This window comes from Lycium barbarum, chromosome 7 (assembly GCF_019175385.1).
Source record: "Lycium barbarum isolate Lr01 chromosome 7, ASM1917538v2, whole genome shotgun sequence".
In the NCBI taxonomy this organism is placed as follows: Eukaryota; Viridiplantae; Streptophyta; class Magnoliopsida; order Solanales; family Solanaceae; genus Lycium; species Lycium barbarum.
Genome location: NC_083343.1, coordinates 116,689,788 through 116,705,304, shown reverse-complemented (window position 1 = coordinate 116,705,304; position 15,517 = coordinate 116,689,788). Strand labels below are relative to the sequence as shown.

Genomic DNA, 15,517 nt, shown 5'->3' with positions numbered 1-15,517 from the left:
GAACTAAAGGAGAACACTGTTTGGTTATAGGCATAAAAGTTTGAGTGTTAGATAGATGAACTGGTGGACTATTGAGTGCTATTTGAGTCAAAGATGAATAGTTATTAAACACTTAATATATCCAACATTAGTTTATTCAAACGTTTGAATTACAATCACTACTACTCTTTAATATTTGATAGGCTCCAAATGCTACCAATGACTTGTGTCGTTACAGTAGGTTGGTCGATTTATTTGATCAACTTATGAAAAATCATACATTCGATCCTTATGTAGTTGTAGAACTATTTTTTTGGCCTCTTTATTTAATTTTTTGTTGTCAGATATGTTGGACTACTCTTTTCCGTATGGAAGTGGCAAGCCGCTGGAGATATTAGCAAAGCTAAATGAGTTGGTTCGCTTTTCACCTGATGAAAACATTGGTCTTTTTTGTGCTAATTTTTCGCCTTCTCTTGCTGCACAGTGTTTAACTCAAAACAAATGGTTAATAATGAAGTTGAAGCAACTATATATACCATGGGAAAATGTTAGTATGTGATAAGACTGATCTGAGAATATTATATCTGTGATATCTCACATATGGTTCATATACATCTATTTCTTATCTCTCCTCTCTATTTTTTCTTTTGAACAATTGGCACATTTTAGAATGTGATAAGACTGATCTGAGAATATTATATCCGCAATATGTCACATATGGTTCATATACATCTATTTCTTATCTCTCTCCTCTCTATTTTTTCTTTTGAACAATCTGCACATCGCGCGGATACGTATACTAGTTATATACTTTAAAAGTGGAGAGCTTGTTATTAAGGGGTGCTCAAATAAAAATAATTTGAAAACATTAATTCACAATATATTCTTCTTTCACATCAAATTTCGGAATGTATACTTGAAGGTTATAGTTTATAGTTTGCTATTTTCATCCTTTTTTTCCACAGAAATATACATCGTTTAATAGTATAATAATTAAAATGTATACATGATACTTCACATTATATATAAGAATGTATACATGGTACTTCACAATATATAACATAATGTATACATGGTATTTCACAATATATATCAGAATGTATACATAGTAGTTAATAATATATACCAGAATGTATACATGGTACTCTTCTTCTCTATCGAATTCCTAGAATGTATACATAATAATGTATACATGGTACTTCACAATGTATATCAGAATGCATACATGATACTTCACAATATATATCAGAATGTATACCGGTACTTCAATATATTTATCAGAATGTATACATGATACTCTTCTTCTATATCGAATTCCCAGAATGTATACATGATACTTTTCAATATATCATGGTAGATTTCGATTTTGATTGGAGAAATTTAAGAAAAAGGAAAGAGAGTGAAAAAGTGAAGGAGAGATACACAATAATGTATAGATGGAACAAATAAGAGAGAAATATTGGAGAAATTTTAGGGGAAGAAATGAGAGACAGGGGAAAATTGTGGGAGAGAAAATAGGAAACAAATGTATGTGGGGGCTATTTTATGCCAACTTATTAAAATTTAGCTAATCTATGCCAATTAGGTCTAAAAGGTAGCACACCATGCCAAATTCCCTTTTAATTGGGAGAGTACCTAAGTGATTTGATGTAACGTTGATGAACTAAACTTTTAGATTTATATATGGGGTTGATATGCTCATCTTGTATGGGAAAAATCAAATAAAATATTATTAAAATTTTTAGTTTGGGTTAGAGTGTCACATATATATAAGGGGAAAAATCAAATAAAGTATTATTAAATTTTTTTAGTTTGGGTTAGAGTGTCACATTTCGGATGAGAAAATGAGATGTTATCTACTTTTGAGGTTGAGTAACGTCATATATATTTTCAATTTAAAGAAGTTTGAATATCTGGATCATTCACATTTCAATATATTAATTACAATATTTTTTCTTTGGGATTTTTACGTTGAGAGTCAGCCCGCCTAAAACTCTAATAATAATTGGCCTATAATTTTTATCCTTACTTGGTATAATTGCAGTTTTTTGCGTGGATTGCCCCTTAAAGGTGTTGGTCTTTAATTTTTGCTCCTCAAATTGATAGTTTTTAATTTTTGTCCTTCGCTTAAAAAAGTGGCCGAAAATACAAGGTTCTGGGTTCAAACAACCCCTCAGACAAAAAAAATAAAATAAAAAAAAATCGCAAGACAAGACTTTCGTGAAACCTCTGCTGCCTTAAGGACTAACATTTTCCCAAAATTAGGCTTATTCCGACAAAAGTTAGGCCTTAGATGTCTGCCTTAAGGCCTAACTTTTCCTCAAAGAGCCTTAATTTTGCTACAAAAATTAAAGACCAGCAATTTGAGAGGCAAAATTAAAGACACCCCTGAATAAGATGAGATACCATTGTTCAAGCAATGTTTTTATAGTTTTTTTAACATCTACTCCCTCTGTTCACTTTTACTTGTCCACTTTGGACTTTCCACGTTGTTTAAAGAAATAATAAATGGAATGCATAATTTTCCAATGTACCCATTGTTATACCCCATTTTAAACGGGTTGAAGCGGAGTACAACCTATTGGTGATTCCTATTTTCGCTTGTTTTATTGCAAGGAGTCGCCACCTAATTATATATGGTGAATTAGGACACCTAAAGTTTATTAAAGTTACGTTTAAAGTTAGCTTTGTTTAAGGTCTGCGAAACTTAAGATTCTAGGTAAGGGTTCAATTAGTCTAAAGGGAAGGTATTAGGCATCCTTTAAGACCCATTAACAATGGTTAACCGACCGGACTTATGTTATTTAATTAAGGCTAAATGTAGATGTAAATATTTAAATATTTAAGAAAATATCTTGTAAGTATTGCTAAAGTTATAGATAGAAATAGAATGCTATTTAAAATAACACTTATAAATATTGCTAAAGTTTTAAATGAAAAATGCTATTCTTAATAAGATTTGCAAAAGATGTGATGATATACATAAAAAGAAATTTTAAATATCAGTTAAAATAAAACTTATAAATGTCGCTAAGGTTCCAACTAATGATGTTATTTTAAAAATAAAGCTTGCCAAAGATAGTTTACATATGAGTAGACGAAAATGTAAATTTATGCAGCGTTTTGATAAATATTTGAAACAATTCAAATGGTGAGATATTAACGATTTTTGTATTTTAGGAGTATGAATGAAGTACGAAAATAGTTAATGCGAGTTTTCTTTTATCTCTTTTATTATTTCTTATAAACTGTACTCAATCAAAGTATGTGCAATTTGGATAAATCTAAAAAAAAGTCATCTACAAACGTATACTTTAATTCATATTGGTCTATTCATTACGTTTGAATCCTTTAAAATGGTGAAAATAAATTATGATTCCCTTAGCTAGAAAATGTAGTCATACTATTTTTAAGAATCAATTATTCTAATAGATAAATAATATTATAGATGCCATAAATAACTATAACATAGAAGGAGAATGAAATCTATGGGGCTAATCGTGAGTTTCTCTCTTAAGTTAAGCTACCCATTATGCTAAAGTTAAACCCACTAATTTACTAGAATTCATCTAAGTTAATAAAATAAGATAAAATGTTAGTCATACAAAACAAATAAGAATACACAACAATAAAATAAGGAAGAAAGGAAAAGAGTAAATGGATCTGGCCCACTTATTAAGGCCCAACTGCTGGAATTGTTAACGTTATTGGGCTTAGGCCCAGTATCCTTCTTTGTATTGAAGTTGTGGGTTGTTCTGTCTATTGGGCTTTGGCCCAGATTTTTGTTTTCTTGTGTGACTGCGGATTGGGCTGACGTAGGAGGAGTTACGTTGGGCTTTTAGCCCAACGTCAAATGCGGAAGGAGAAGGCGAGTCGCTTGGACTCGTATGTGATAGTCATGCATAGAACGAAGAAAAGGATTAGTATATAATCAACGAATGAAGTTAAAACATGTAAATATAACTCAAAACAAATCAGTAGGTTATGTATGTATTGTGTATATTTAGGTATATCTTATGTATACACATTCATAAGCAAATTACTCAAAATAGCAAGGATGACAGTTTTCAGTCAGATCTTAGCTAGACAAAACAGTTAAGCATTTCTATTTTTTAAGTATAGGAGAGAAACAAAACACAAAGTCATAGATGGGAGAAACAGCAGCCCAATATCATTAGAGATAAAACGAACATGGCACTCAATACAACAATCCATAGAGTAATAGAATTAGAACAATTTCTAATGGTTCGGATAATGAGACACATAGGGATCTGGCAGAAGCAGTGTCAAAGGAACAACTCATGCTTCAATAGTAAAAAAATGTAAGAAAAAGAATACACTATTTCAAATCAAGTTCAGTATCATAGAGCATTTCCTATTTCAATGAATCAGAAGAGTTTTAAGGAGAGTAGTTCAGTACCCAGATTCAATAGCAGGTCGAGAGAGAAAGAATACAGTGTTCCCTTTAAAAGAAATGGGACCTTCAAAATGAACTCTGTCTCTACATGTTCATTTATCAAACCCCTACCAACCCACAGGATTTTCATGCATTCATACAAGTCCAAAGAATACATTTCAAGAGACAGAAGATGATGCAGAGAAGGAAACAGGAAAGGGCACACATATGCTCAAGAAGAACAAATAAACAAAGAAAAACAGGAGAGCAGTTTGGAACACAGGGTGCAGGGCCTTGACAGCATGAGTATAAGGTCCCAAAGTTTCAAGAACAGCAACCCGAGAAATCAGGATTGGACCAATTGATCACGTAAGACACAGAGGCAAAAGTGAAAACAACATTCAAAAGAAAAGATGTAGGGGAGATCATTCAGATATAATGGCAGAGCAAGGTCGGTACAGTTGCAAGTGATTCAGCTACATCTTAGCAGAATAGTCAGTGGGATCTTCTGCCATCTGATCAGATGAATGAATGATAGGTCATAGTAAGATTTAGGGAGACAACACCAAAAGAAATAACCTATGGTACTATGATGACTCTGCAGCAAATTGGATCTTAAGTAGATCAACAAATGAGCGCAAAATTTTAGTTTTTGAAGATGTTTGCAAATGACAAGCATACATAGACTGAACCAACAATCAATTGTCAAAGGGGCTGGGTCAAACAACACAACAGGGTTACCATGTGCTACTACTTATTGGGGAAATTTAAAGACTCCATGTCATGCCATCTAAACCTTAGAGGAACACAACCTATTCTCATGCCTATGCAAGACTTAACAACTTTTGCCAAATTAAGGAATCACCACAGAAAGGCAAACAGAATAGCAGTCTGAGTATAGTTCATAATACCACACAAGTAAGAGATATGCCACCAAGTCAAGTTCTGTCATTCATTTGTTTAAAAGGACAAATAGGCAAATATTCAAAATTTGATCCCTATATGAAAGTTTACGTTTACTCTCCACATTCATGCAATTGGTTGAACTTTATCAATCTAATAGTCATATGATATCATATTGGTCTAAGCTACTTTCGTCTTACAACCCTTTAAAACATATATGATCTTAACACTAATCTAATATACTCGTGTAGTAAACTGTGATTAATGCGTCGACAGAACATTCATAATACACCCACAGGCAATCAAACAGCAGGCTTAACTAACAACTAAGTAGACATGGACAAACATAGAGAAAAGTGATCACCAATTGTTCTAAGTACGAGCATGTATCAGACCACATTTATATTTTGAGAAATACAGAACCAGACCCACAGGGATCAAGATACCTAGACAGATTACCAAAATTATGCATTAGACAAACACAGACAATGCTTCAAGGGATACACATCAGTTTATATATTACTCATGGCGTCAACATACAAAGTCATATGAGATAAACAACCGAGATCAAGTCATACACAAGAGATTTAAAGCTGGTAGTATAACAGCAGTAATTCAGACCCTATGAACATAATCTTTGATTACCACGAGTCCGAACATCCACATAAACATTACTTAACTAATATAGCCAGCAAATAATTTAACAACATCATCGACTAAACAAAATTACCACTTAACTAATTACTCTGTTCGAACTAGGTAAAATTAACTTGGTAAACATAATTAATTACATTAAGCTTAAACTGATACTACGCTATATTAACTAAGACTAAATTCGACTGAACTAAACGAACACCAACATAGCTGTTAACTAACACATGAACATAAATTAAACTAAACAAACCAGAATACTAAAAATAAAGAAAATGAAGAGGGTTTACTGACCTTTTGTAGGTGCAGTGAACGGGTGTCGACGGTCTCGAATCTACTCGAACACGACGAGCTCGAAACCGATTAAAGTAATTAAGGCTTCAGACCAAAATAAAATAGAGTGATATGTGACTATTTTTCAGAACGAGGCTATCTTTTCGATGAGGATTTCAGTCCCAAGTCTTATATTTCAACAGAAAGGTTTTTCCGATTTTAGAGAAAATCAAGATTAGAGTAGAAACGAAGCTTAAGACTTGAGGATGGGAAACTTCTGTATCCTCCGAAAACCTGAGAAATCCCCTCTAAAACAATGTTCTATCCCCTTTTTTTCGATCTGTTTTCCTCCCTTTTTTCGGGTCTGTTTTCTTGTTGATCCCCCCACTTCCTTCTCGGTCTCCCTTTTTTTTTTTATAGGATTGCGATTGGGGTTTTTTAAATGGAAAAGGAGCGGGGTGTAGCGAGTGGGGGACAGGGCGTGGGGAACAAGGAAAGGTGGAGATGGCAGGGAGAAGGTATGGGACAGTGGTGAGTGGGAGGGAGCGTGGAGATGACGATGGAGATGAGCGGCGGAGAAAAGAAAAGGAAAAGAAGAAGAGGGACAAGGGGTCAGAGAGGCGGAGAAAATGAGGGAAAAGAAAGAGGGATTAGGGATTTAAGATTTGGGCTGGGCCGGGTCCATTTCGTTTGGGCTGGGCCGGGTCCATTTCGTTTGGGCTGGACCGGGTAAAATGTGATTTGATTTAAGTTTAATCCAATGGGCTGGTCTGTTGAGTAAGGGAATAGAAATGTGGGTTGTTTATTTGGATAGGGAAGTAATATTGTATTTGTATTTTGGGCCATTAATTTGGCTGAGAATTGTTAATCCTTCCTCCGCTATTTAATTATTTTTGGACTTCTAATTTAGTAACTAGTACAATATATATACTATGATAATTAACGGTTAACATGTAGAAAATAAAGGATTTGACAAAGTGTCGTCTTATAATTAATTTAACGAGTCCAAACCCGAAAATATGAAATGATGACGAATCATTTCAAATTTGTGGTAAAGTAATACTTGTAATGTTGAAAAATAAAAGTAGTGATATTAAAATATTGTAAAAATAAAGAATTTAGATCGTTAGTAAATTTGGAAACCCCGAGTAAATTAAATAAAAGAGGGACAAAATTGGGTGTCAACACCCATATTAATTGATGCATATGTTTATTGGATTTGAAAAATGATTTGAAGTGAGTAATTAATATTATGGGTAAAACAGGAAAAAATAAATTGTCTTATCTTAATATGCTAAAAGTGACAAGTAAAAGCGAAAATATATTTTTAGGATACTGGACAAGTAAAAGTGAACGGAGGGAGTATAAGTAATACTTAAATCTGGTAGGATTCTATACTCTGTCCATCTCAAATTATTTGTCATTTTTTGGTTTACACGCTCCTTTAAGAAATATTAATTAGGAGGGGTACTTGACTAACTTTACCTTTATTTATGTCAAGTTATAATTTCTCTTCATTAAATGTTTCTTCTATTCATGTGTCATCTCCATTAATGACAAAATTTTACTAAAGGTAAAACTGAGAAAAAATAATTAATTGTGTCTTGAACTTCGAAAACAACAAATAATTTGAAACGACTATTTTTAATAATCACGATAAATAATTTGAGACGGAGGGAATATTTTCTTAAAGAATTAAGCTTTTAAGAATTTCATGTTATATGGATAAAAATACAACAATTGGTATTTACTCCAATGGTAAAATTTCATGTCTGTTAAAGCAAGGCAGAGGAAAAGGGAGAACATTCCTAGTCCAAGTTCGGCACTAAATTTATCAAGATAATAAATGGAAAAAACCTTTTCATTTCTGAGTACAAATTACTAAGGGTCTCTGCCATAAAAAAGATGCATAAATTTACTTTAGGGAATATGTATTCAACGCACATGTTAATGCAAATTGGTAAACACACACATACCAATTAGTCTTGGTAATTAAGTACAAAGTAGTTGTGACATACGAATTAAGTAGTCTTTTTGAAATAGAGAAAACACAAACTCCTAAAATTTTGACAGTTATGAAAGTGGAAGAAGACTAACCAATTTTCAGCTATAAAATCAGAGTATTTGCTTTTGTTTCTCATCACAAATACTTGGCTAATACTTAATTAACAAAGAGATATAATGGCATCTACTGGTAAATGTTTAAACAAAATGGTTAATGGCACTGTTCTGCTTATGAAAAAGACACCGTTGGACCTTGGTTCATCCGAATTAGCTGCTGCACATCAAGGTTATGAAATTATTGGGCAGAAGGTCATCCTGCAGTTAATTAGTTCTGTCCATGGAGATCAAGGTATCAACTTTTTAGTTTTCCATAATTGTTAAGTACAGTCAAACCTCTAAAACAACATCGTTTGTTTCGATATTTTTTTGTTGCTATAGCGAAATGTTGTTATACATAACATACAATAATATAACATGAATATTTTTGTTCTATGGAAGACCTGGTTGTTATAGTAAAATGTTGTTGTAGAGAACATATATTAATATAACTTGAAAGATTTGAATCATGGAAAACATGGTTATTATAGTGAGATGTTGTTATAAAAGATGACTGTTATAGAGAGGTCAGTCTGTAGTGTTTGATGGTCTAGTTAAATGTGCGTGTATGCATTTTCTTGAATGTGTATCATTTTGTATTCTTGAAGGGAAAAAATTGAAAGGGAAACTTGGGAACCCTTCACATTTAGAAGATGAGAACAAATCAGGCAGCGACTCAAAGTACAGTGTGACATTTGAGTGGGATCATGAACGGCTTGGAGTTCCAGGAGCATTCATCATCAAGAACTCGAACCCAAGTGAATTTTTTCTCAAATCACTAACTCTTGAAGTTGCTGATCCAAATCAGGGAAGTTTGCACTTTGTTTGCAATTCTTGGGTTTATCCTGCTGAGAAGTACGAGTCCGACCGCATTTTCTTTGTGAATCAGGTACACGTAAAATGATATTAACTTTAGCCTTATAGTTCGCATGCTCTATCTTCTTTTTTGGATGAGAGTTATTTTTTAATGATTTGCAATAGGCTTGGCTTCCGAGTGAAACTCCAGCAGCATTGCGGTGGTACAGGGAAGACGAGTTGCTTCATTTGAGAGGAAATGGAACTAGAAAGCTTGAGGAATGGGACAGGGTTTATGACTATGATTGTTACAATGATCTTGGTGATCCCGACAATGATCCTCTTCTTGCCCGACCAGTCCTTGGTGGCTCGGCTGAGTATCCTTATCCACGAAGAGGAAGAACCGGAAGGTCACCATCAAAGACTGGTGATTAGTTTTTCCAAGAAGTACTAGCTCTCTTTTTCTGACGTAGTTACTGATTTTTAATCCTTTTTGTAACTGCTTGGACAGATCCAAAGAGTGAAAGCCGGCTGCCCCAGATTGCAAGCTTTGCAATTTATGTCCCAAGGGATGAAAGATTTTCTCCCTTAAAGATGACAGATGTCCTTAGTAACGCACAGAAAGCCATTGCACAGCTCTTTGCTTCTCAGCTTGCTGCTTTAGGGAACCTTACTCTTAATGAATTTAACAACTTCGAGGATATAATGAAAGTTTATGAAGCAGGTGCTCCTGGATTTCTCAAGTATCCAACGCCACATGTCATTAGAGGTATATAGTGTCTTTTTTGCTTCATCCCTCTCTCCATGCACTTTTTTGCTGAAATGTCACACTTTCGAAACAGAGGAGAACTCTGCTTGGATGTCTGATGAAGAATTTGGAAGAGAAATGCTTGCTGGATTGAACCCCGTGTGCATAAGTGGCCTAAAAGTAAAAATCTCTTTGTTTTTTTTCAAGTCTTCTCTTGGTAAGTAATTTACGTTCTTTGCATGTTTGTTACAGGAGTTCCCTGCAACAAGCAAGCTGGATCCAAAAATTTATGGAGATCAAACAAGCAAAATTACTAGAGACCAAATGCAGAATCAGCTAGGTGGACTGACCATTGAGAAGGTAAGTGGCTGTTCACTACTTATTTTTTCCAAGTTTTGCGTGCAATGTAGGTTCCCCTGATCTGTGCTGAATAATTTTTAGGCCATAGAGGCGAACCGACTTTTCATTCTGAATTACCATGACATTGTGATGCCTTATGCGAGGAAACTTAACATGTCACCTTCAAAGATTTATGCCTCAAGGACCGTGCTCTTTCTGCAAGAGGACGGTACTTTGAAGCCACTGGCCATTGAACTAAGCTTGCCTCATCCTGATGGAGATCAATTTGGTGCCATCAGCAAAGTGTTCACTCCGGCTGAGACAGGTGTCGAGTATGCCTTATGGCAAATTGCAAAAGCATTTGTTGCAATCAATGACTCGGGAGTACACCAGCTCCTCAGCCACTGGTACCTCAACTTAGCTGGTATTCTTTAATTCTTGTCCGTTTTATTTCTTTGTAACATGTCTAATTTTGCTACTCAGGTTACATACTCATGCATCAGTTGAGCCTTTTGTGATAGCGACTCATAGGCAGCTTAGTGTGCTACATCCTATCTATAAGCTTTTGCATCCCCACTTCCGTGATACAATGCATATCAATGCCTTGGCTCGACAGGCTGTACTTAATGCTGGAGGTATTGTTGAGAAAACTGTTTTCCCTGGACCATTGTCAATGGAGTTGACTTCAATTGCTTATAGGGATTGGGTTTTCCCTGATCAAGCCCTACCTGCCGAACTTGTTAGTAGGTTAGGTCTGTCTGCTATGTAATGATTTCCAAAAGAAATAGTATGTTTTTTTATTTATTTGTTGTGTTCGTTCAGAGGAGTGGCAGTTAAGGATCCTGCATCCAAACATGGTGTAAGCCTTCTGATTGAGGATTATCCTTATGCTGTGGATGGACTTGAAATCTGGTCAGCAATCAAAAGTTGGGTTCAGGAGTATACAAGTCTGTATTACGGATCAGATGACGTGGTTTTGAAAGACACTGAACTCCAAGCCTGGTGGAAGGAACTTCGTGAAGTAGGACATGGTGACAAGAAAGATGAGCCTTGGTGGCCTAAGATGCAAACACGTCAAGAACTGATTGACTCGTTGACTATCATTATCTGGATGGCATCTGCTCTTCATGCAGCTGTTAACTTCGGTCAGTACCCTTATGGAGGCTTTGCCCCAAATCGTCCTGGTATGAACCGAAGACTAATTCCTGACCCTGGAACAATTGAGTTTGAAGAGCTAAAGATGAACCCCATAAAAGGATATCTGAAGACAATTACACCCCAGTTCCAGACTCTGATTGGAATATCTGCTCTCGAGGTTTTGTCAACACATACTTCAGATGAAATTTATCTTGGCCAGAGAGACGCCGCTGATTGGACCAAAGACAAAGAAGCACTGAAAGCTTTTGAAAAGTTTGGAAAGAATCTGACTCAAATTGAGGAAAACATTTCAATGATGAACAATGATATGGAGCTGAAGAACAGGACTGGGCCTGTGAAGATGCCATACACATTGCTTTATCCTACTAGTGAACCAGGACTTACTGCCAAGGGAATTCCCAATAGTATTTCTATCTGATGTTACTTCCTATAATATTCTAGTGTTATCAACACTAGGTTTTAAAATTTAAGTATGATAGGCCTGCTAGCTAAGTCGGGTCTGTCAAACTATTGCTTAGCTTTAATATTAAACCAGCTTCAGCTCTGGTAATTTAATTATAATATGAGATATAATCTCTTATATTGTGAATTTATCCGTTACCTTTATCTATCTATGAACTTAAATGCAGCACCAACTAACTTTAGTTCCTCTCGCGTACCATGGTTGAGGTTTATCACATCCATCTTAACAAATAATAGTGAAAAGAAAAAAACTCTACTATAGTTATACAAGACAAAGTCAACTAATGTGAAGTAAATAATCTAGTGAATGGAATGATTTATCCTTGTGAAACCTAGCTCATTTTTCTGTTCGATTGTTTATTCATCTCTTGATATTGTTACTTTTGATTGTACTCATAATGCACTAGTTTAAAAAGTCAAAATCATGCTTTAGATGTTTGTATAGTTTACTTATGCTGGAAAAAGTTTACTGAAAAAGAAAAGCTTTGTGTCTATTAGGTGAAAGTTACAGCCCACTAATGTTGAAAATTCAGCTATAAAAAGTTTTGAAATGTTATGTCCTGCTCCACTTCTAATATTTTACAGTATAATCCATCCATTACTTTCTTCCACCTGGTCTAAAGTAAAGTCGTTCTAGTGAGATTTTGTTCCTTTTCAAACTTCTGCCTTAGAGTTTAGCTTACGGATTTGATCTCTGTCATCTTCTATGTATAGTTCAAGCTGTTTCGTAGCTTTAATAAGAAACCAGTTTCGGCTTTGGTAATATAATTATACTTATATATGATCTACTTGTGATTTTATTCGCTTCCTTCATTTGCTTATTAACTCTAATGCAGCACCAGCTTCAACATTAATTCTTCTCTGGTACCATTGTTGAGGTTTACCACATCCTTAACAAATAATAATGAAAAAAAACATAATTTATTATTTCAAATATGAAGTAAATCATGCAATATAAATCATCCAGTCTTCTTATTTGGCTCATTAGTGAATAGAATGATTTATCCTCGGCTAACTTAACTCGATCAACTTGTTGTTGAACTTCAAGGAAATTCCACTTGTTCTACAAAAGGATGATCATGAGAGATACCCCTACAAGTAGCTAAATAGCTCTGTCAACTTTTAGTTATAATTGGGTCGCATGCTGCTTTGTGTTTCGTAGAGTTAGATCTAATTACTTTTCGATTCAATTCTCAAACTTCAATTTGTAATTGATGTATGTGTCCCCAGTTTGTGTAAGTATAATTAAAGAATTTTCATTACTACAAGTTAGATGTTTGTGTGAGTTTGTAGCATTGCTTTTTTGTTTGTCGGTGGCTTTGATATTTAACTCAGATAATTGGGGTATTAACTACTTATTATTGGTTCATGTTGGTGATTGATTGGTGTTGTAACTTACACTTTCACACACTACTAGAAAAAATTGAATTACATGGGAATTTTACCTTGGAATCTTTTCCGCATGTAATTCCTGCAGATTTTCATGCGAAAATCTAAAAATTCCTAATTTCTAGAATATTTACCTGCGGATACGATTTCCCCAGGTAAATCTACGAGTAAATTTAGCGCCAAATTATTACCAGGGGATTTTTATGGAAAAATAATCCCCAAGTATCATTTTTGTCGGTAATTCCATAGGTAAACAACCAAAAATCAAAAAAAAAATATTTTCTTTGTGAACTCGTAGGAAAATCCCCAGGTATTGGTACTTGTAGATTTACATGGGGATTTTTTTTTTTTTTTGGAATTTACCTGGGGATTTTATCATATAGGGAATTACTTGAGGATTATGTTCCTGCGAATTTAGCTTGTGATTGTTTCTAGGGGATTTACCAAGGAGTTTTATTACCTAGGGAATTACTTAGGAATTTTATTGCTGCGAATTTATCTTGTGATTGTTTCTAGGGGATTTACCAAGGAATTTTATTGCTTAGGAATTTTATTGCTGCGAATTTAGATGAGAATTATAACTTGGAGATGTGCCTGGGGATTTTATTACCTAAGAAATTACTTGGGAATTTCATTAATGTGAATTAGCTGGGGATTATTTCTTGGAGATTTACCTGGGAGTTTTATTACCATAGAAATTACTTGGGGATTTATTGCTGTGAATTTAGCTGGAAATTATTCATTAGAGATTTAAGAAATTATGTATTTTTAGACGTTACAAAAATTAGTGATTGTATACAAATTAAATAATTTACCCGCGGATACGATTTTGGATTTCCAAGTGGATTTTCAAGTGGTCCTTTTGTTTGAAGATATCATTTGCTCAAATAGAACATTAAAGTATATATCAAGGATTACCAATTCAAAAAATACATACGCTTATTCACTTTTATGTTAGAATGAACAAAATAGTAATTATAGGAGAGCGGCTATGCATGCCCCCTTTCGAAAACCATTTCAGTCATTCCGTGTTACATCTTCCATTAAGAGATCAGAATTTATGACTTTCCTTATGCTTCCTGCAGATTCTGTCATCTTCTATTGATCAACCATAAGGCACTGAAGTTTTATTACCATAGAGATTACTTGGGGATTTGATTGCTGTAAATAAATTTCTTGAGGATTTTATTGTTGTGAATAAACTCTCACGTAATTAATTTCTTGGGATTTTAAGTGGATTTTCAAGTGGTCCTTTTGTTTGAAGTGGATTTTGGATTTTCAAGTGGACCTCTTCTTTGGATTTTCAAGTGGTCCTTTTATTTGGATTTTCAAGTGGTACTTTTATTTGAAGATATCATTTGCTCAAATAGAACATTAAAAATATATATCAAGGATTACCAATTCAAAAAGTACATAAGCTTATCCACTTTTATGTTAGAATGAACAAAATAGTAATTAACGCATGCCCCCGTTTAGAGATTTAAGAAATCATATATTTTTAGAAGTTACAAAAATTCGTGATTGTATACAAATTAAATAATTTACTTGCGGATACGATTTTGAATTTTCAAGTGGATTTTCATGTGGTCCTTTTGTTTGGATTTTCCAGTGGTCATTTTGTTTGAAGATATCATTTGCTCAAATAGAACATTAAAGTATATATCAAGGATTACCAATTCAAAAAGTATATAAGCTTATCCACTTTTATGTTAGAATGAACAAAATTAAAGGGGGGCGGATACGCATGCCCCCTTTTGAAAACTATTTCAGCCATTCCGTGTTACATTTTCCATTAAGAAATTAGAATTTATGACTTTCCTTATGCTTCCTACAGATCCCGTCATCTTCTATTGATCAACCCTAAGGCACTGAGGTTTTATCACCATAGAAATTACTTGGCAATTTTATTGCTGTTAATAACTCCCAGGTAAATTTCTTGGAGATTTACCTGGGAGTTTTATTACCATAGAAATTACTTGGGGATTTTACTGCTGTGAATTTAGTTCGAAATTATTCATTAAAAATTTAAGAAATTATATATTTTTAGAAGTTATAAAAATTAGTAATTGTATACAAATTAAATAATTTACCTTGCGGATACGATTTTGGATTTTCAATTGGTCCTTTTGTTTGGATTTTCAAGTGATCCTTTTGTTTGGATTTTCTAGTGGTCCTTTTGGATTTTCAAGTGGTATTTTTGTTTGGATTTTCAAGTGGCCCTTTTGTTTGAAGATATCATTCAAATAGAACATTAAAGTATATATCAAGGATTACCAATTCAAAAAATACATAAGCTTATCCACTTTTATGTTAGAATGAACAAA

At 34.0% G+C, this 15,517-nt stretch overlaps 1 protein-coding gene across 1 annotated transcript; it reads left to right on the top strand.

Moving 5' to 3' along the window:
* The first annotated feature begins 8,219 nt into the window (after positions 1-8,219).
* Positions 8,220-11,971, top strand: LOC132603939 (probable linoleate 9S-lipoxygenase 5). Its single transcript, XM_060317240.1, has 9 exons — positions 8,220-8,555; positions 8,911-9,191; positions 9,284-9,524; positions 9,609-9,866; positions 9,940-10,025; positions 10,098-10,205; positions 10,287-10,591; positions 10,668-10,931; positions 11,007-11,971. Exons 1-9 carry the CDS (start codon positions 8,384-8,386, stop codon positions 11,758-11,760), a joined length of 2,469 nt encoding a protein of 822 aa, XP_060173223.1. The 5' UTR covers positions 8,220-8,383; the 3' UTR covers positions 11,761-11,971.
* The last annotated feature ends 3,546 nt before the right edge of the window (positions 11,972-15,517 follow it).

Bases quoted from the DNA above. Each gene is read 5' to 3' on its own strand.
- LOC132603939 (XM_060317240.1), top strand. From the start codon at position 8,384: ATGGCATCTACTGGTAAATGTTTAAACAAAATGGTTAATGGCACTGTT. The intron at 10,026-10,097 runs GTAAAAATCTCT...TGTTTGTTACAG, and splicing joins TGTGCATAAGTGGCCTAAAA to GAGTTCCCTGCAACAAGCAA. The intron at 10,206-10,286 runs GTAAGTGGCTGT...AATAATTTTTAG, and splicing joins GTGGACTGACCATTGAGAAG to GCCATAGAGGCGAACCGACT.